Raw genomic sequence first — 22,817 nt, 5'->3', positions numbered from 1 at the left:
TCATGTTTTGTGTTGTCCTTTGAGTTCCTTGCTAATTCAGCTTATGTTATCTTCTACCTTGGAGTATTTACTATCTGGTATGTCAAGAATGTCGTGAAAATTGCACACGTCTTAAAAATTCTTAATATAGTGATACCCTCGCCATCACCATTGATTTCTTGGTCTCGGGTTGTTTCAAACCGGAATACCAACAAGTGAACTCTGACGTGTAATCCCAATACTTCTGGCAACCCTATTGCCTTGAGGTTAACAACTGATTGATTCATTCTTGGTGTGTTGGTTGTTGACTCACCATTCTAGCATTGGTCGTGCTACTCATTCTGTATTTTCGAGTGCACCCTTCGACCAATGTTTAATTGTTGATGTTCCCTTGAGCATACGACATTATACCATTTGAATTGACAAATGCTATCTCCTTTATATTATAATTTTGGAAATTCATCCCTATCGAAATCTTGAGGAATTGTTCTTGAGCCCATCAGCCACACCCTCAGCTTCTTCATGTTCCACGATGAAGTTTTTGAAAGCATTATCTTTGTGCCTAGATCATGAAGCATATGTTTGATAGAAGAAGTGCTTTTCCCAAGGTTCACGTGCACTCTTTCTGCCGTGAATATGTGAAAGTTTTGTTTCGCTTCCACTTGGGAAATACGAAATCATTCACACATGTGCGAAGTGCTATATGTTTTGAAGATTTGTTATCTTCACTTCATATAATTTCTCTTAGCACGCCAAGCCACTGACTGATTTGATCAAGGAAAAGAAGTTACTTCATAAGAGCTAATCGAGGCTTACACAAGGGCCTTGATATCCTCGATGATGGTACCCAAAATGAGGACCTAGTTGCATTTTCAGATAAGAATTTCACGTGGGCACGAATGTCTTAACATGGCGTTCATGTGTCTTACAATCGAACTCATGATTCAAGGATTGCTTGTGTAGTTCATATCCTGAGACTCATGCATCATCATCTTTTCTTCTCAGGTATCTTGAGCCTGAGGTATCCTAACACAAATCGGATCTGAATATCGTGTAGATATGATGGTTGGAACATTTTCCAATAATTATAACTTTGGTCTTATATAACCTGGTATGGTGATGTCTTATGTGGCACACCGGACTGAAGGACCTATTGTTATAAATTCTTCCCTATGTAAGATTCATCATATACCATGCGGAAACTAAATGGCTTATTTTATAAGTTGTTTTTGATGAATTCTTTGTATACCCATAAGTCCGACCTTTATCGGATGACCATGTCGATACTACCTCGAAGCACGGATGTGGTACTTCAAATTTCAACAGGAATATTGGAAGCGAAGTGCTAAATTGTTCCTGATCAATTATCCAAACCATGTGGTATGGGTAAACATCATGATTCCTCTTGCCTCTTTATCCAGATGGATAGGCACTTAATGACCTATCGTGTATACCATACTCTATGTTTTCCTCGGGAATGGTATACTCTAATACTTGTGTGTGTGAACACATTTTGCCTTCCCATTGATCTGTTTGACCTTTCTTGTGGCATAACTTATCTAAGCAATGTTTATTCCCTGCTTAGGTAAAATTCTCGGTATACAACTCTGTCAGTAAGACCCTGTTACTATTGTGGATAACATTCCGGTAGCCGCTGGTGGACGAGAACCTAGCCTATTGGTCCGCCTCGTTTCAACGAGCAGGAAAAATGGTTCTATTCGTCCCCCGCCCTTGGTATCGATGTTGTTGCCAACATAACTGATAGGTTAACCCCTGACATGTCTTACTACCAAGATGGTATAATATGTCACCCCTCTGCCTACTACCAGCCCACATGGTGGACCCATAACCCAAAGTTCCACAGGATTGAAACCTGACTCTCCTGTACATCTTTGACTCCAAAGTATCCTTTGCACTTGGCTCATATGAAATTCCCGAGCCACCGTTAAATGGATTGATCACTCTTTGGTCCAGATGTTATCCAACATGCTAAAGATCAAGTCCACACTATTCATGACAATCTGAAGGTTGCTCAGTCTCGTCAGATGAGTGAGTATGACCGTCATCATCAAGATATGGTCTATTAACCTGGCGAAGAATCTTATCTTCGTGTCACAACAATGAGAGGTGCACATTGTTTCGGGATCAAGGGCAAGTTGGTTCCTCGCTATGTTGGTCCTTTCACTATTCTCGAAGGGCGTGGAAGAGTGGCTTATCAATTGGAACTGTCGGCGAACCTTTCTCAGGTTCACGATGTCTTCCATGTGTCTCAGCTCCGCCGCTGCTTCAAGGATCATATTCGAGTAGTGGATCATGATATGCTTGAGCTACAACAAGACATCTCTTATAAAGAGCATCCGGTCCGCATTGTTGACCAAGATGAACATAAGACTCGTCGTAAAGTCACCAAGTTCCTTAAAGTGCAGTGGTCAAATCATTCTGAAGATGAAGCCACTTGGGAACGCGAGGATCATCTTCGTGATGAATAACCCGAGCTCTTTCCTTCTACCTCTGAATTCTCGGGACGAGAATTCTTGTTAGTAGGGGAGAGTTGTGACATCCCTGGATTAGGCTACAGTAATCTCGATACTTGAACTACAGTAAATCTATGCAAAGGATGCCTCGACTCCACCACCCTCGTCTGCACCGCACGGTACGAACCTCTTTCTCTCTCTTACCCTCTCTCTCGCTTACTGTACTTACCGAGATGTGTTTGGGTGTTTTTGCAGACAACGCAGCTATGCAGCCGGAGAAGCCATCATCGCCACCGCCCCAGGAGCGTGACGCCAAGGCCATCCCCACTCGTGCGGCAGCTTCTCCGCCAGCCGCAACGAGTACGAACACCCCCACCCGTCTCTCTCTCTGTGTGTAGGATAGTGCGGTGCTTCCTATTTGATCTGCCTAGGGGCGGAGCAAAAGCTTGCTCTGTCTTTTTTAGTCTGCAGCGGCATGCGGTAAGCTTAGCGCTTGAATGTCCAAACTGAAAACGCTTGCTTGTTGATCGATCGACCGACTCTGGCCAGAGGTAGAGTAAAACTTCCTGTGCTTTTCGTTTTGCTGTGGCATCTCCTTTTTTTGTTGCGGGATATTTCCAGGCCTGCGCCCGCTGCTTATATTACTAACGTGTGCTTTGGATGGAACTTTCACAGACGATGCGCCAGCCCCATCGCCGTCCAGCCGGAATCAATCATCGCCGCCAAGCGCCGCCAAGCACGTTTTCCTGGTTCTTGGATACATTTGCACGGGATGCCTTTACTTAGCACCGATGTAATATATCTTAATGCTTTTCGATGGTCATTGTTTTTATTTGTTTTTATAACATGTGTCAAACTTAGTTGATGTATCTTAGTACATCCGACTTGCTGTTTTTTGGTTGCAGACCCACGATACTTCGCATATACAGGGCAGGAGACGTCGGTGCTTACAAGGTTGATATGTTTTTGGGGACTCTCATTGGTTGCACCGTCTGGACATTCTACGGATTGCATCCATTTTCTTGGGCTTTGCTGATTATCAATGTTGTAGGTGTGTGTTTTCACGTAAGTAAACAGTATACCGGATAGTAGTAACCGTCGCTTTGAATCTTTGCACTGTACTCCATGCTTCAAAAAAACAAATGCCTGCTTTCATCTGTGCTGCATCAGAGCCTAGCTAGTACATAGTACTCCTAGTAAAATGCTAAAATATGTTGTATGTGCAGTAGATTACACCGCCTTGGTTAATATTTAGTTGTGAGATTTTAAACTCGTTGTCGCTATCATATTGCAGCTTGTTTACTTGGTACTTTTTGTTCGGTACATTCCACCTGAGGGAAATCTCTGCACTCTGATTTGGGTCGTGGTGATAGGTGTCGCCGCTGCTATCATTGCTGCAGTTACATCCTTTCAGATCAAACATCCAAAATTTGCCTTGGGAATAATGGGTGACGTTGCTAGTGCGGCGATGTACGGTAGCCCGTTGCGTCAACTGGTAAGTATTTTTTATTGCTTAGATTAGATTCCGTTTTGTTAGTCGTGTCCCTTTTCTAATATTACTAATTCCCTGACCAGATAACTGTGATTCGTCAACATGATATCAGAAACATGTCTGCTTGGGTGGCCCTCACTAGTCACTTCGCTTGCCAATGGAATTTGTTGGACCGCCTATGGTGCCCTTCTTAGAGACATAGACGTTGTTTTAATCGTATGTTTTATTTCCCACTAACATTTTTTCTTCCACTTGTCATCCAGGTACATGTATATGCAAGTCATCTAACTTGTTTTGTGTTGCAGGTGAGCGGTGCGCTTGGTGCCTTTTCAGGGCTTGTCCAGGTAGGGATCTGGTTGGCGATCAGATTCTTCCATCCGGAATGAAGGTTCTGCCTCGAAGGATCTGGCTGAAGTCGAATGAAGGTTCAAGGTTCTGCCACGAAGGATCTGGCTCAAGCCGCGGAGCAGCTCATAACGAACTTGAGTTCTAGCTTCTCAGCTTACTATCTGATGGGGTTATAGTCCCAGGGTAGGGTCATAGGTCTGCCCTATAGGTCCTACCCAAGGACTACCATTCATAGAGGACAAGACCCTTAGACAGTTCCGACTAAACTGTAGACGCCCCCATCATCCAGTCGGCGACGATCCACTCGGAGCATATCTAACGTACCGACTGGAATTCACTCTGTACGCCGTAACTTCCCAGGAGGGCAACAGTCATACGTTTTCATACACCATAACTAGCATTTAAAGCTTACGTTACCAGTAACGCCAGCGTTTACTCGCCATTACTCCACCCCTGTCCACCAGACCATTATGAAGGGCAGCGCACTCTATATAAGCCGCCCTTCAGCACTGGTACAGGGGTTGGCACTTGTTGTAATCCCCTTATACACTCGACACAAAGCTCCCCCGAGCACTGAGACGTAGGGCTTCTACCTCCATCGTAGAGGGGCCTGAACTCATACATCCTCGCCGTAGCTAAGGCTCTGCCCATATACTTTCGTACCCCGTACTTCTACTGTCAGACTTATACCCACAACAGTTGGCGCCCACCGTGGGGCAGGCGTCTAAGCGACTTCCGGTGAGTTTGCGATTTCATCTTTTCATCATGTCATCCGGCAGAGATCTGCGCATGGGTCATGAGATCCTCTTCAGTGCACTCTCCTTCATCGCCGACGATTCGGCATGGCTTTAGGATGCGCCCCTCGACATCGAGACGCTTCCGAGTCGTGGAGCTACGCACTTCCGTGCCAGTTCCTGCGGTGCTCTTCTTCTCCAGCCATCGACCCCGGTGTCGATCTTCGTCCCCGTCACGCGCCGCAACAAGAGATCCGGTCGCTCGCGGCTCCAGCGTTGGGTGCGACACGCCCTAGCGTGACAGAACATGTCCTCTCAAGTGGTTGTGCTCGAATCGGTTGTGGTCCCGCCGTCATCCCAGTGCTTGGAGTCAGTTCCGACTGAACTACCTTCCGAGTATCAGGGTCACGGGCCTACAACCGAAGTACTCATGGCCGATTCCCATGAAAGCCCCCCCGGGACTGGTCGGAACGAGCGTGAGTTCGGAGAATCATCCGGTGCTCGTCGTCAGCACCTTCGTTCTTCCAGTCGACGCACTCGCCAGAGCAACGTCGAGGTGTTCCGCACACCCATCCTCAACTTGGTTGCAGCCGCCAGGATCGCTGATTCTCTCCAGCCGACCGATTCGGAGGCTGGTAGAGGAATCGAGCAGATCCGTGCCTTGTTACATACGGCGCAACAGCAAAACTCGGCGGTCTCCCAGTCGCACAACAAGATCCACAACAGTTCCGTTCAAGCGAACACACATCGGTCGGTTTTCAGTCCCGACTCTCACCAGCGACACAGAGGGGGCAGCCATCCCAGGGACCTGAGTCGGAATCCGCTTTCCATTCGGTCCCATCCCGAAGATCGTCGCCGTTCGCGTACTCCCCCGCGGAGTAGGCCTTACGGACCCCGGCATTACGATGATCGTCGTTCGGGCGGTGGCGCGTATGATCCAAGGCCTGATGCGAGAGGGTATATCACTCAGAAGAAGGTCGATAGAAGTCGAGCCCACCGTGATGGTCACGATAGAGACCGTCCGAGTGGAAGCAGGACCGTTGTTTCTGGTCCCGAGTGCTTCAGTTGGGCCATCCGCTCGGCTGACATCCCCCCCAACTTCCGATTGGCGACGGGAACCAGCAAATTCATAGGAGAGTCCAAACCAGAAACTTGGTTAGACGACTACAGAGTGGCGGTCCAGATCGGTGGCGGAGATGACCATGTCGCCATGAAACATCTTCCACTGATGCTCGACGGTTCGGCTCGAGCTTGGCTGAACCAGTTAGCTCCATCAAGTATTTACAGTTGGGCAGATCTGTCCCGAGTCTTCATCGGGACCTTCGAGGCTACGTGCAAACGCCCTGCTGGTTTCACAGAGCTTCAGCACTGTGTTCAGAAGCAAAACGATCCCCTGTGCGATTTCATCCAGCGCTGGACAACCCTCTACCACACGGTGGAGAACGTTACAGAACACCAAGCAGTCTGCGCCTTCAAGGCAGGCGTTCGGTACACAAATCTATACCTGAAGTTTGGTCGGACAGGCGACATCTCCATGAGCAAGATGATGGAGATAGCCGCGCGCTATGCAAATGGCGAAGAGGAGGACCGCATACGTAGCGGCAAGCATAAGTCAGTCGCCGACGGAGATGGGAGCAACACTCGGAAGCAGAAACAGAAAGCCCAATCCACTCCGCAAGCAGAGGCGGCAGTCGTTACAAACGCTAAGTTCAAAGGCCAGGGGAAACAACAGTACACCCCCAAGAAGAAGCAGTCAGGAAATCCCATCCTAGATCAACCGTGTCCAATCCACACGAAGACGGATGAAGAAGGCAATGTCATATTGCCGAAACATACCACTCGGCAGTGTCGCCTCCTGATCCAAGGATTCGGTGAAGGACAACCGAGTGAGAAAGACACCGAGCAAGATGGCAAAGAGGAGGATCCGTTCCCTCAAGTCCATGCAACGTTAATGATTTTTGCTGACGTAGAAAGCAAAAGTCGACTGAAGCTGGTCAAGAGGGAGGTAAACATGGCAACCCCATCCACTCCCACGTTCCTCAAGTGGTCACAGACTGCGATCACCTTTGATCAGTCAGACCACCCAGCACACGTACCCACCCCAGGGAGGCAAGCTCTGGTCGTCGATCCGGTGGTGGAAGGAGTTAGGCTGCGCAAAGTCCTCATGGATGGCGGCAGCGGCTTGAATATCATCTATGCCGATACTCTCAAGGGGATGGGCATTCCGATGTCTAGGCTTAGCGAGAGCAGTATGCAGTTCCATGGAGTCGTCCCAGGAAGAAAGGCCAAATCACTTGGCCAGATTGCGTTGGATGTCATTTTCGGCTCTGACAAGAACTTCCGCAAAGAGAAGTTAACATTCGAGGTGGTAGACTTCAGGAGTGCATACCATGCCATTCTGGGCCGTCCGGCGTACGTACGCTTCATGGCCCGTCCATGTTACGTATATTTGAAGCTGAAGATGCCTGGTACCAAAGGCGTGATTACTGTCACAGGCAATCGGCAGCGGGCCGAGGAGTGTTTGCAGCAGGGGTCGAGAATTGCAGACCAGCAGATGGCTGTACTCGAGTTGGATGAGTACAAGAAGATTGCGACCCCGCCGACCTGATGCGTTCAAAGAAGCTAGCTTCCAAGTCCGCATTCCAGTCGGCGGGAGACACGAAGAAAGTAAGCGTCCACCCGACGGATGCCACCGCAGCCCCAACAAACATCTCCACCACCCTTGATCCAAAATAGGAAGCCGAGCTCATCCAATTCCTCCGTGAGAACTGGGACATTTTTGCATGGAAACCTGCTGACATGCCAGGTGTACCCAGGGAGTTGGTTGTGCACCGACTGCACGTGGATCCTGCCGCTCGGCCCGTCCGAGAACGCCTGCGTCGGTCCGCCGCGCACAAGATAAAAGCAATCGGAGAGGAGGTAGCTAAACTTCTGGCAGCCAACTTCATTCGCGAGGTACACCACTCCGAGTGGCTCGCTAATGTGGTCATGGTGCCCAAGAAGGACAAGTCTCTCCGTATGTGCATCGATTTCAAGCACCTTAATAAGGTATGTCCGAAAGACCACTTCCCGCTCCCCCGCATTGATCAAATCGTTGATTCGACTGCGGGTTGCGAGCGCTTATCCTTCCTTGATGCCTATTCGGGTTATCATCAGATCCGTCTGTATGGTCCAGATGAATTAAAGACATCTTTCATCACCCCATTCGGGTGCTTTTGTTACATCACTATGCCATTCGATTTGAAGAATGCAGGAGCAACTTTTATGCGAATGATCCAAAAATGCCTCCTAGACCAGATTGGTCGAATGTGGAGGCATATATGGACGATGTCGTAGTCAAGTCACGCAAAGGTTCCGACCTGCTGACTGACTTGGCAGAAACATTCGCCAACCTACGAAGGTACGACATCAAGCTCAACCCATCCAAGTGTTCATTCGGCGTTCCCAGCGGGAAGTTACTCGGTTTCTTTGTTTCCGAATGAGGGATTGATGTCAACCCCGAAAAGATCGGGACCATTGTTCGAATGGAGCGACCGGTAAGAGTACATGATGTACAAAAGCTCACAGGTTGCCTAGCGGCTTTGAGCAGGTTTATCGCTCGACTCGGCGAGAAGGTGTTACCTCTGTACCGACTCATGAAGAAGTCATATACCTTCGAGTGGACAGACGAAGCCCAAACCGCATTCGACGACCTCAAAGCCCTGCTTTCCACCCAGCCGGTTCTTACTGCCCCGCTCAGTAAAGAACCCCTTCTTCTGTACATCGCGGCTACAAATCAAGTCGTCAGCACCGTTCTGACAGTCGAACGCGAAGAAAAAGGCAAAGCATACAAGGTTCAGCGGCCAGTATATTATGTTTCCGAAGTCCTGACTCCTTCCAAGCAGAGGTATCCCCATTATCAGAAGCTTATTTATGGGATCTACATGACTGCAAAGAAGGTGGCTCATTATTTCCAAGACCACTCGGTATCTGTCATATCTGATGCTCCGTTGTCAGAAATTCTCCACAATCGGGACGCATCAGGCCGAGTGGCAAAATGGGCAATGGAGATGCTATACTGCGACATCAAATTCGAAGCCAAGAAAGCTATAAAGTCTCAAGCTCTTGTTGACTTCATAGCAGAATGGGTAGAACAACAGCAACCAACTCACGTCTACTCGGCTCATTGGACCATGTTCTTCGATGGGTCCAAGATGTTGAATGGCTCCGGCGCCGGCGTAGTGCTCATATCCCCGAAAGGTGATAAACTCAAATATGTGTTGCAGATCCATTTTGATTCTTCCAACAACGAAGCATAGTATGAAGCTCTCCTATATGGGTTGCGCATGGCCATCACACTCGGCGTCCGTCGCCTGATGGTCTATGGCGACTCAGATCTTGTGGTTAATCAAGTAATGAAGGAGTGGGATGTAAGGAACCCCACCATGACTGCATACTGCAACGCAATAAGGAAGCTCAAAAATAAGTTCGAAGGTCTGGAACTTCACCATGTTCCCCGACTGAAAAACCAAGCAGCAGATGAATTGGCGAAACTTGGATCCACACGGAGACCTGTCCCGAGTGATGTCTGCCTCGAGCACCTACACCTCCCCTCGGTAAAAGAAGATCCTTTTACAGAAGAACCTGTGCAACCGAAGAGCTCATTAGACCAGACTGAAGTCGAGGTTCCCGCTGTGGTTGACTTGGTCATGGAGATTCTAGCTGTCATTCCCGAATGGACTGTGCCTTTCATTGCGTACATCCTGAGGCAAGAGTTATCGGAAGACGAGGTCCAAGCTAGGCAGATCGTTCGCAGGTCAAAGTCCTTCACCGTCATTGATGACCAGTTATACAGAGAAAGTGTTTCAGGCGTCCTTCAGCGTTGTATCTCTCCTGAGGAAGGACAGTTAATTTTGGAAGAAATCCATTCGGGAACTTGCGGTAATCATGCCTCCTCAAGGGCGATCGTCGCCAAAGTATTCAGAGCTGGTTTCTTCTGGTTGCAGGCGAATGAAATGGCAAAAGATATAGTCGATCGTTGCGAGGGTTGTCAGTTCTATTCAAACAAGTCCCACAAGCCAACGTCCACGCTGAAGACAATTCCCCTTGCTTGGCCATTCGCTGTGTGGGGATTAGATACAGTCGGGTCATTCAGAACAGGCCAAGCAGGATTCCCATCTGCTGGTAGCAGTCGACAAATTTACCAAGTGGATTGAAGCCAAGCCGATCAAGAAGCTTGATGCCCTCACGGCCATTAAATTTATCAGAGACATCATCGCCAGATACGGGGTTCCACACAGCATAATCACCGACAATGGCACAAACTTTGACTCGGACAGGTCCAAAGGTTTTTGCGCAGGCCAAGGTATCCGAGTGGATTTTGCGTCCGTTGCGCACCCCCAAACAAACGGACAAGCGGAGCGAACGAATGGACTCGTTCTTCAAGGGTTGAAGCCTCGACTCCTGCGGGAAGTTGGGCATGCCGCCGGCGCATGGGTCACCGAGCTGCCTTCGGTGTTGTGGGGCCTCCGAACAACTCCGAATAGATCGACAGGGCGATCCCCGTTTTTCCTCGTTTATGGAGCAGAGGCAGTCCTTCCGAGTGACTTGCTTCACAACTCTCCATGAGTCGAACTCTTCTCCGAAGCCGAAGCAGAGCAAGCCAGGCAAGATGGAGTGGACCTTTTAGAAGAGGAGCGCGAAATGGCATTAATCTGTTCAACAATTTATCAACAAGATCTGCGGCGATTTCATGCGCGGTACGTTAGGAGCCGCACGTTCCAAGCAGGCGACCTGGTGCTCTGAGTGGATCAACAGAGACCACACAAGTTGGCTCCCGCCTGGGAAGGACCGTTCATCATTTCTAAGGTCTTGAACAACGGAGCATATCGACTCTACAACCTCGACAGGGAAACGGACGAGCCACGAGCATGGAATGGAGATCTACTGAAGCGCTTCTACACATAACCGCCGACAGAGACAATGTAAAGAACAAGTATCATCGAAGTAATACAAAGTGGATTAATTTCTTGCCGATTCAAAATTCTTCCGCGTTTGCAGACTCCGGTCTAAAAAACTGACTCCGAGTGTGCGCCAAAAGTCACACTCGGGGACTTAGCTGCGACCCAGAGTCGCCTAAGTAACAACTCGCCCGAGTGTGCACGAAAAGTCACACTCGGGGACTTAGCTGTGACTCAGAGTCGCCTAAGTAAAAAACTTGCTCCGAGTGTGCACCAAAAGTCACACTCGGAGACTTAGCTGCGACTCAGAGTCGCCTAAGTAAACAACTTGCTCCGAGTGTGCATTTGAAGTCACACTCAGAGACTTAGCTGCGAACCAGAGTCACCTAAGTAAAAAACTTCCTCCGAGTGGACACTCGAGATACACTCGGAGGCTTAGCAGACCCTCATTGAGGCTCATGTGGATGTGAAGACAACTGACAACTACATGAGTAGCAACTCGACTTGCTCCGAGTGTGCACCAAAAGTCACACTCGGAGACTTAGCTGCGACCCAGAGTCGCCTAAGTAACAACTCTCTCCGAGTGTGCACGAAAAGTCACACTCAGAGACTTAGCTGTGACCCAGAGTCGCCTAAGTAAAAACTCGCTCCGAGTGTGCACTAAAAGTCACACTCGGGGACTTAGCTGCGACCCAGAGTCGCCTAAGTAAAAACTCACTCCGAGTGTGCACTAAAAGTCACACTCGGGGACTTAGCTGCGACCCAGAGTCGCCTAAGTAAAAACTCGCTCCGAATGTGCACGAAAAGTCACGCTCGGGGACTTAGCTGCGACCCAGAGTCGCCTAAGTAAAAGCTCGCTCCGAGTGTGCACCGAAAGTCACACTCGGGGACTTAGCTGCGACCCAGAGTCGCCTAAGTAAAAACTCGCTCCGAGTGCGCACCAAAAGTCACACTCGGAGACTTAGCTGCGACTCAGAGTCGCCTAAGTAAACAACTTGCTCCGAGTGTGCATTTCAAGTCACACTCGGAGACTTAGCTGCGAACCAGAGTCGCCTAAGTAAAAAAGCTTCCTCCGAGTGGGCACTCGAGATACACTCGGAGGCTTAGCAGACCCTCATTGAGGCTCATGTGGATGTGAAGACAACTGACAACTACATGCTCCGCATGTTTGCCATTGGCTTCACCAAGAGACACCCAAACAAAAACCACGAGCCAAAATCCTGTCAAAAAAAACTCAGTGAAAGAAGAGCAAAAGATCCGGTTCGAATTCAAATTGGTTCTATGATCAGTCGGCTCGGTGTGAATCAAGTTTATCCACACCGAGCCAAGAATGTACCGGCCAACAGCAGTGGCCAAAGTTTAATACATACTACACTCGGCATACCGAGGTAAATGTGCGTTCGGCATAAAGTTTATCAAGCGTCGCCGGGGCTGGCAGGCTCCACAAAGGTGTCGAGGTCGATTCCATCTGCAATCCGAGTGGCCGTGTCGAGGAAGGTCTCCATGAAATCTTCAAATCGAAGCTTCTTGGTGTTGGCGACCTACAACGTCTTCAGCTTGTCTTCACGGGCTTCCTTGCAGTGCACTCGGACCAGAGACAGCGCCACGTCTGCACCACACCGAGCGGTAGACTTCTTCCATGCCTGCACTCTGCTTGGAACGTCCTCCAGTCGAGTCATCAACCCCTCTATCTCGTTCCGGGAGTCATCTTTAGGCCATAACTCCTTGTCAATTCGGCCGACAACTCCTCTCAGGCGACCAATGAAAGGACCCACCCTGTTAAGGCGGGAATTCATTCGGAACATGTCCCGGTTAGCTTCATCGCCGAGTGGAACATTCGGTTGCCCAAGCGACCGTTCAATTTCGGTTGTTTCGGCCTCAACGTCCCGACAGAAATCTGCAAAGAAAAGACAGGGAGAAAATAAGCGCCGGGTGAATTCCAAAGTCAAAAAGCACTCAGCAAGCAACTTACCACTAAGCAGTGCGACCATCTTCTTCGCCCAGTCGCCGACGTAGTTCTCCTGTGCTCTGCACCGAGTGTTCATTAACTTCAGCTGGCCCATCCATTCGGATCTCTCTCTCTTCATTTTTTCTACTTCGACTAGCAGTGCCTTGTTAGCCTCCCGAGATTCCTCCAAAGATTTTTCTCGTTCAGCGAGAGCCTCCTTCATGCCAGCCAGGTCATTCGCAGCTACCTCCAAGTCGGCAGCAAGTTGAGTCTTCTCAGCCTTCAGAGCATTATAGGCCGATCCCATTTCACAAGTCTTCTGTCAAAGAGACACAAAGGGAGGATCAGCCAGATTCAACAAGGAAAAAGTCTCGACAGATATGACAAAACAATCAAAACTCAAGATTCTTCAGACCCCTGCCGATGCAAGCAATCGACAGCGGTCTCGGGGACTACACCCAGTGGGTTCACTGAGAGTGACCCCACTGGTATGAAGCTCGAACAGGTCGATCCCATTGAGCTCCATAGCAAACCAACAACACTATGAGATTACTATTACTCGACCCGAGTAACACTACTCTCGGGGACTACACCCAGTGGGTGCACTCGGCATGCCCCCACTGGTACCATTCGGGCAGATCAGCTCTGATCTGTAGAGATTATGGAAAATACATATAAAGACAACTGCCGGCGCAAGCACTCAGCAGAAGTCTCGGGGACTACACCCACTAGGTTCACTCGGAGTGAACCCACTGCAAAATCAACCTATTGTATCCGAGTATCTCGCTGAAACCCCCAGTGAGCACCAAGAGGAATGTAAACACTTACTAGCGCACTTACTCGGATATCATCCCGAAGCTCCAAGCTCTTCTTGTACAGAGACGCAATGGAGTCATATGCTCCCTTGGCGTCGCCCACCATCAGCTCCACTTGTACCATGGCGTCCTTGGTGGCTCCTACTTGATCTTTTGCGAGGCGTCGGGCATCATATTGAACAGCCGACGAACCCGGCGTGGGAGAAGGTGCCGTAGGTATCCCGGGCTCCCTGGGCATCCCGAGCTCTGCTCCAGTCGGTTCCGCCGTGAGAGCCACCGTCTCAGTGGGCGACACGTTCATGGCAGGATTGGCAGCAGGTTGGATAACCCGAGGGACGGGCGCCAAAGCTGGTTCCGACCTCCTTTGGTCGTCGTCGTCCAGATGGATCACCTCCGAAGGAAGCCCGACTGAGCAAAATAAAAATACAGAAAAAGGTCAAGATCAAAGACAGCACTCGCGAAACGGTAATACAGCTCTCGGAGTCGTGACAACGTACCTTGCTGGGACGTGGCGGCGTTATCAGTGTCCATGGGATCATCATCCTGGCGCGGCAGAGAGGTGGCGGAGGTAGCAGCTCTGTTGAGTGAAATCCACTCGACGGGTAAACATGAATTCCCAAAATGAAGAGTTCATCGGATACTGAAGGAAGATGGAAGAGCAAAGATACTTACGCTGAGGCGACCGGAACAGCGATCCTCATCCGGGGTAAGGCTTTCCGAGGTTTAGACCCGTTGGGTTTAGCCACCTTGGACGGCTGGTTCACGGGTTCGGCAGAAGCACCCCTGGTTCTCTTCACACTCCGAGCACTCGGAGCCACGGGAGGAGCCGGCGGAACAGCGGGTCATGACGGTGCTTGGTGCGGTGTTCTGGTGGTGAGGGTGACGAGCTCTGCTCTTCACTCTCCTCCTCTCCTGTTTCCCCCTCCGTCTCCCTACTGTGAGAGACGTACTCGGCACTATCCGCGCTGCCCTCCATGCTGCCTTCTTCTTCCTCGACCGGGTTCCTATTTGAGACTGGAGAATGCCAGTTCGTCCACTCCTGCACAAAACACAGTCGGCAACGTCAGTCAGCGAGACAAGAAAAGCAATAAAGCTGAGAAGGTTAAAAGCACTCAACGACATGTACTCACCTCATTCGGAGAGGATTTTCGGCGCGGAAGGCCTTCACCCGCCGAGCTCCCACGGGGTTATCACATGTGCCCGTGATGTTGCGGACCCATGCACTCACGGTCTCCTCGCTCACGTCTTCGGGATGAGACCGAGTGGTATCCGAAGGCCCCGTGTAATGCCACATAACATGGTCTCGGGCCTGCAGCGGCTGGATGCGACGACCCAGAAAAGTCTCCAGCAGGTCCATGCCGGTGACTCCCCTCCGGACGACGGCTATCAACGCGTCGACCAAAGGCTGGATCTGGTTTCTTTCTCCCTTAGAGAGCGCAAGCTTCCTAGGAGGGCCCGGACGGTCTAAACTGAAGGGTGGCAACCCACTCGAAGCATTCGGGTAGGCAATGTCCTGGCAATAGAACCAGGACGATTGCCAGTTCCTAACCGACTCGGATAGTTGAAGGGAGGGATAACTACTCTTTGTTTTCTTCTGAAAGCCTAAACCCCCGCAGAGCTGGAGGATGTGTGTCTTATCATTCGACTGGCTAAGCTTCTTAACAGTTTGAGATCTAGCGGAGAAGACATATTTAAAGAGCCCCCAATGGAGAGGACATCCTATGAAGCACTCGCAGAGGGTGATGAATGCGGAAAGATGAGCTATTGCATTCGGCGGGAAGTGATGGAGCTGCGCCCCGAAGTAATTCATGATACCTCGGAAGAAAGGATGGGGAGGCAAGGAGAAACCTCTCGTCACGTGGCTGAGCAGCAGAACGTGTTGCCCCTCCTTCGGTGCCGGCTCCATCTCGCCTTCCGGCAACCTCCAAGACTTCTTGACGACCATGCCGTGTTCCACCAGCTCCAGCACGTCGTTCTCCCTCACCGTGGAAGGGAGGAAGTCCCCCTGGATCCAGCCCGCCGGCAACGCCCGTTGCCGCCGCTGAGTGGAGGCCGCCCCCTTCTTCTTCTTCTTCTGCGCCTCGAGCTTGCTGGTCTGCCCCTTCGTCATGGCGAGGGCGACGGATCCGCAGAGGAGGAGGGGAAGGAGGTGGCTTGAGGAGTGCAGAGAGTTGCGAGAGGGACGAGATAAATGGGAGGAGGATGAGCAGCGCAACAGGAAGTTCCGCCGGGGAGGCTTTAATAGGCCTCCGACTGGGTGACCTACAAGTGGGCCCAAGATCTTATCCTCCCACCGGCTGTAGCAAGATTAGTGGAGAAGATCATGGCGCGGTAATCGAGGAGGCGAAATATACTCGATGACGATGTCGTCATCCCCGCTGAGCGCGAGGCAACCGAAATTTGAGGATCCCGGAAAATCCGGTGCTGCCAGTATGACCGGTCACGTCAAAAGATTCCGCAGAAGCAATCGGTCCCTCACGGTTCGTTTCGCTCGCATATCCACTCGGATCGCTAGCCGCAAAGATAAAATGGATCGAGGCAAACAACGCTAAGATCACCTCAATATCAGTCGGCTCCAAACTTAGGACATCACTTCATCGTTCCAACCTCGATCCATTCGGGGACTAATGACGGGGTTATAGTCCCAGGGTAGGGTCATAGGTCTGCCCTATAAGTCCTACCCAAGGACTACCCTTCATAGAGGACAAGACCCTTAGACAGTTCCGACTGAACTGTAGACGCCCCCATCATCCAGTCGGCGACGATCCACTCGGAGCATATCTAACGTACCGACTGGAATCCACTCTGTACGCCGTAACTTCCCAGGAGGGCAACAGTCATACGTTTTCATACACCATAACTAGCATTTAAAGCTTACGTTACCAGTAACGCCAGCGTTTACTCGTCATTACTCCACCCCTGTCCACCAGACCATTATGAAGGGCAGCGCACTCTATATAAGCCGCCCTTCAGCACTGGTACAGGGGTTGGCACTTGTTGTAATCCCCTTATACACTCGACACAAAGCTCCCAGAGCACTGAGACGTAGGGCTTTTACCTCCACCGTAGACGGGTCTGAACTTATACATCCTCGCCGTAGCTAAGGCTCTGCCCATATACTTTCGTACCCCGTACTTCTACTGTCAGACTTATACCCACGACACTACCTAAATTTGTAACAATTAAACTCTCTTAAGAGTATTTGCTATACTTCTTGTGCACAGTATTTGTATCAGACATGATTTTGGTTCATGTGCAACTTCCGTTTCCATATCGTGGTATGGTTACGTCATCTGTTTATGTATTGAGCATTATCTTCTTGTATCTTAATCACCATGCTGTTAATCACGTCCGAGCCATCTTACCAGCATCTTTTTAATCCATGGACTGGTGTATCTTTATGTTGCTGAAACATTTGCCAAGACATTCAAAAGTTGTAATAACAATCATCCCTTGATAGTATTAACTCTTATCAAACAAATGAAGATCAGGACGTTCTAATCTATAAAGAAATAGTGAAATTTTTGGCAGAGCTCACCTAGGCACTCTAGCTATTCTGACAAATTTCTTTGAGATCAAATCCGTTTGCAATTCTTATTAATTTCTTGGTTCACATCCTTTTCTTGGAGTGTTCTATACTGTACCCATGGCATGTCTATAGAACATGGCATGCTGTGAAAGATAGATAGAAAATGCAATTCTTTAGTGTCATTGTATATTATGAATATAATAATCTATATAGATGGAACATGACTCATGAAGATTGATGCTCATTCGTCTCATTTTCACTTGATCAACAAAAGCAAAGCCCTGTTCATATCAGTACACGATCATGTCTCATTTTCACTTGATCAACAAGAGCAAAGCCCTGTTCATATCAGTACACTATCATGTACTCCCTCTGTCCCAAAATAAGTATCACAACTTTATACTAGCTATAGTACAAATTTGTATTAAACTTGAGACAGAGGGAGTATTTCATTAGCTGTAACCTCATCACTGGTATCTCGTCTAACCTGACCACATGGTTCCCAGAAAAAGCAAAGTCTCATTTTCTGATATGAACAGAACATGACGGTTGAAGATACCTCTAAACGGCCCCCTCTTGGTGGTGCCTCTAATGGGACCTTATCAGAGGAAAATAGGGATATTCTGTTCACACGGAGAAGAGCGCCTTATAAGAAGAAAAAAAAAGTTGAAAGAGCCTCCGATGATGTCTTATACCAAGAACAAAGGGATAAGAGAAACGCTAACCAACGGGCTGCTTACCGGAAAAAAAAATGAAGAGCAAACAAACTCCAGTGATTTTTGTACCAACAAAAAAGGGATATGATAAATACACAGAGACGAGAATCTTATCAGAAGAAGATAAATAAGGAAACAATCTTCGGTGATGTCTTATCCCAAGACCAAATGGATCATATAAACACACAGCGACAAGCAGCTTACAATACGAAGAACGTACACATAAACGGACAGATGCGGGAACACCGAGATAGGTTAACACGTAAGCTAAAGTTTTAGAGGAGTGTTCAACACAGACAGCAGGAGAAGGCTATGCGGAACACCCCGTGCGATGAATCCATTGCAATGGTTCGTCCAGATCTAGCTACCTCAGCTTCAGCTGTCACGGGCGGCTACACTTTCAAAGAATACGGTCTTGCCCCTATCTTTACTCCAATTATTATGTTCTGGGAAAGAAAGAAAAATATCATACGTGATAAAATAGTGCTGATAGAACATAATTCCACTTAGTAACTTACACGTGAGAAAGCGCCATGAGAATATGCGAGGCCCTCAAGCCTGATAGGGAATTTGACATCACAAGAGGCAACAACATTCTGGATCTTGAAGTCCTGACATTACATAATTAACAAGGGTTCAACAAACAAACAATTATCAAGGTATAAACATGCACACTTTGCACAAGTAGCATAGGTAGCTTGAATTTTGAAGGAAAAGTTTACAATTTGCGAACCTTTCACCTCCGATATGTATGAAAGGAAATAAAGCTAGACAATACATTTCTAGCTACGAGTTTAGATTGCTGTTCACTTTTTGCTCCAGTGCAAACCTCATAATACAGCAACGGTATACTTCACATAAGTATGTAATTAGGAGGATAAGACCACTAAGACAATAACTCTCTGGTATAACTATCAAATTGGCTGTCTCAGAAAATGTTAACAAAGGCCACTGAATCAAAACATTTTTGCAGGTTTCAATTAAGGTTAATGGGAGCAACTAATAGCCAAGAAATTTTAAATGAACTCAACTATCAATCCAATCTCAACAAATCTTTGCCTTATTTTTTCTGTGGCTGAATAGAGGGCTTTTCTAATGGTTAAAAAGATTTAATTCTAACATGTAGCTAATGAGAAAAATATGTAGTGAACCCCAAACGCTTAGTGTCCATGGGAAACTGCATTGAATTTCAACACTTGGATGACTACAACTTGAATAGCTACTCATATGCGCGTACAATACCAGCTCCAACATCATAAGATAATCAAACTACAAAAGAACATATGCTGCATCAGATGTACATGAACTGGGCCTTACCATTTTTCCTGAAGCAAATATCAATGTGGTAGCTTTTGGTTCTCTAATCCGCGTGATAACTGCAACAAACGCTATTCAAAATAGAATGTCAGCAAAGCAAAGCATAACATATATGCTGTTGAACAAATTTGAATGCATCAGAACAGCAAAAGACAGAGAAAATGTCCAGATTACACATATGTGCATGTCACATTGACAGGCCCGTCTATTTTAGGCCTAAAAAGAAGGCAAAATGATCGATTTAAAGATTGTTATTAGCTATGCATACATTGTTCCATTTTCCTCACCTCGGATTGACAATGAAAAGGCACATTGTCGTTTACACCTGAACTTAGATTGCCTAAAACCCAATAGAAAGTTCTGATTTATCGTCTTCTATTATTTTAGTTGTTGTTTAGGTGAACCCGGCTTGGGTTCTTATTTACATTAATCGTGATTTATAGCCTTCTATCACGAGAGCATTTTATTTTGTTGGAGAATAATGCCTATATGGTCAAATGACATGCCAGCTTTCAGGGTGTGATGTAAACTGAATCTTAAACAACCTTATCAGGGTCCCTATCGTACTTGATTGTTTGTTTTCAGACGAGTAAAAAAATATGCATGTAGCATGGTTCAGAACAGGGATATGCATTGCCCAGTGCTTAACTGGTTTGATTCATTAATATAGAAAAAACTGCTGCCTCTGTTCAGAGTTTTTTTACATGCCTCTGTTCTCAGTTTTCGTACGGCAGGACAAGGTACATATGCTTAGTCTACATTGAGTAAATGTAATGGCAACTGAAAAAAGAATGCATGGAGAAATGGTTCAGGACATGGATATGTATTGTGCAATGCTTAACAAATTTGGTAGAGTGTATGTATGGGCTTAATCCAAAAGGCAAATAAAGTACATGATGTTTTTGAAGTGTAGATTGTTCACTTTCTTTAAGTTTGTTGAGTTGGTTAATTTCAGTGCTTGTTCACTTTCTTTCAGACAAATATCATTGTTTGCTAAAGAAAACTTCACTTTGAGTCAGGCGTGTGAGATTTTTCAATGTTTTTTGGTGAAGCCTCGCCACTTTCTGCATCTGCACTATATATTCTGTCCTTGGAGTTGTAAATACTGATTCCGAGTCATACCAAAATCCAGCTGCGTGTCCAAAATTAAGAAAACATTAATGGCACAACAAATAAGGATTGGAAATACTAATTGCATTTGAACCTCTAAACCAACTGGCATGTGCTAAAGATATCAAGTATTTGAACAGAGCATCTACTTCCATAAAAAGGATATTTGTGTTTGCACATATATACATAACCAGGCGGGCAGGGCAAACCTGAGAATCAGTGGCGTAAATCATCACGTGCCTTCCGTACTCGGAGAAGGTGGCAGCTCTACGGTGAGAAGCAGGTCGCGTCGCCGTGGTGGTCGCCCTCGGCGCGACTGTGTGCACTCCTTGGCACCAGGAATCGGCCTCGCCTTACCTCGTCATGGAGATCGACGGCGCCGCAGCGCGACTATGCTCGGTGCAGATCAGCTGGGGTAGAAGTGCGGGCCCGACGACGAGGGCGCCGTCCCTCCTCCTCGCCGCGCCACACCGCTGTGCCTGAGGTCGTCCCACCCACATCCGGACGGACCAGCTTCGTGGCCAGAACGTACGGAGAGTGGCGAGCCCTTCTGCACCTCCCGGCCAGATCCGGCTGCCCGGAATGCCAGAATGGCTCGCACGCGGGCTCGGTGCCGACGTAGCGGCGCCAGCGATTGTCGGGGAGAGGACGACGGCGACGCCGTAGCGTGGAGAGGGTGGACGGGCGACGCCTTGGAGGGAAGGGAAGGTGGAGGGGACGGTCTTCGCCGTGGTGTGGAGGAGGGATGGCGGGACGGGAATAGGAGGAGGCGTAGCGGCGCCGTGGACGGAAGCGGCGGCGGCGGCTGTGCTGCTGAGAATAAGCTTTTTCTTTTTGTTACTTTATAAGAAAAATGAGAAACGAGCGGGCTATGACTTTTTTTTAGTCCCAACTTATAAGTGCTAAGTCCCTAAAAAATTCCTACATGTTTGGTTCCTAGGACTTAACATGGATTAAAAGACCATATTACAATTATAAGTCACTATAAGACTCTTAAGTCTTATTTCATAAGTCTCAAATGCCCACTTTAAGTCCAAGTCCCTCGTATTTGGTTTAGATGAGACTTAAATGGACTTATAAGTTCTAAGTCCCTAATAAGTTCCTGTAACCAAACACCCCCTTAGAGCAAGTATAATAGGATGACGTAGGCGGACTGTAACATTTAAAATAATATATTTGTAATGAGTTGTAAGAGAGAGAAAAGAAGGCGGGCTGTAAGACTTAAACTAACAGCAGGCTCTAACACGTGCTCGTAGACACTTTGTGAGAGAGGATGGTGGGCCTTATATCAATAAAATAATACTTATTTACATCTATCTATTGTACTTGCGGGCTATAAGCTTGGCTATAGATGACGTGTCAACATCATATAGCCAGCAGCTGGCTGTACTATTAACCATGCTCTTATGCGATGAGATAAGGCCAACTCCACCGCACGACCCCATTCTGTCCGGCCCCGTCCGTTTGGGGTAAAAGGGACGAACAAGTCAGCCCAGCGCGAGACGGCCCGGACCCATCCTGTCCGTTTTGTGTCCGGCACGATCCATTTTGAGCTCAAACTTGCACGGGATTTGGATCGCGGCGGACATCAAACGAACGCGTGCTCGTCCGCGTCGGGGACGCGTGGCAGGCAGCCACCAACCTCCCACCCACCCGCATCAATGCGCACAAGTGGTCAGGCCCGCCTGTTATCCGCCCAGGGGACGGTCGCGGTCCTTCTTAAATGAGGAAGTCGTGGACCGGTCGTCCACAGTTCCCATCGCCACCCCCGCGGCCTCCTCGAAACCTGACAGTTCCCTCCGCGAACCCTAGCCTCCTCCTCGAACTCGCCGGCCGCCGCAACCATGGGTCTGTGGAACTACGGCCGCAAGGGCACCCACGACCGTGAGGATGGCTCCTCGTCGGGACGCCGCCGCGGCTCCGTGAAGGAGGAGGCCGCCTCGCCAGGCCGCGGCTCCCTTCACCATCGCTCCCAGGCCCGCCGGCCATCGCGACCGGTAGTACCTCAGCGTTGAGGTCTGCCGGCACTACTGGGAGACGAGGACGCCGGTCCTATGAAGCGATGTCCACCTCCCCAACGCGTGGCATCTCTCCGCCGACCGCGTCTCCATCCCGCCGGTGCCGACGAGCGGTTGTGCGCGTCACGAGGAGATCGAGCGCCGTCGTTGCCTCCTCCCCGACGACCTCTACTACGACCCAAGGTACGCTGCCGACTCCACCCTCTGGGACACATGGTTGAGGGACGAGCACGCCGTGCGGCGTGCCTCCTACTTCGTCGGGGACCGCGCCCGCAGGCCAGCTTCCAACACGCCCCCGCGCACCAGGGACCACCCGCCCACCTCTGGACGCCGCCGCCCTACGTCGACCTCGTCAGCGACGGCGACGACGACGACACCGGCGACCAGTGAAGATGGCG

The 22,817-nt window shown here is 49.0% G+C and overlaps 1 protein-coding gene across 5 annotated transcripts; it reads right to left on the bottom strand.

The window, feature by feature from the left end:
* Positions 1–18,084: 18,084 nt before the first annotated feature.
* On the bottom strand, positions 18,085–21,266 carry LOC123447908 (TATA-box-binding protein 2-like). 5 transcript variants are annotated; one of them, XM_045124624.1, is made up of 4 exons: positions 20,301–21,244; positions 19,292–19,362; positions 18,493–18,585; positions 18,085–18,420 (listed from the first exon to the last, which is right to left on the bottom strand). In XM_045124624.1, exons 1-4 carry the CDS (start codon positions 20,359–20,361, stop codon positions 18,367–18,369), a joined length of 279 nt encoding a protein of 92 aa, XP_044980559.1. In that variant the 5' UTR covers positions 20,362–21,244; the 3' UTR covers positions 18,085–18,366. The 5 variants fall into 5 exon arrangements, 2 of the variants coding, with proteins under 2 accessions (XP_044980559.1, XP_044980560.1); XM_045124625.1 differs by having other exon boundaries at positions 19,292–19,350; XR_006631563.1 differs by having other exon boundaries at positions 18,085–18,585; positions 20,301–20,423; positions 20,611–21,266.
* Between the last annotated feature and the right edge of the window lie 1,551 nt (positions 21,267–22,817).

Source organism: Hordeum vulgare, chromosome 4H, assembly GCF_904849725.1.
Source record: "Hordeum vulgare subsp. vulgare chromosome 4H, MorexV3_pseudomolecules_assembly, whole genome shotgun sequence".
NCBI classification, from domain to species: Eukaryota; Viridiplantae; Streptophyta; class Magnoliopsida; order Poales; family Poaceae; genus Hordeum; species Hordeum vulgare.
This window is presented reverse-complemented; position numbering and strand designations above follow the sequence as displayed.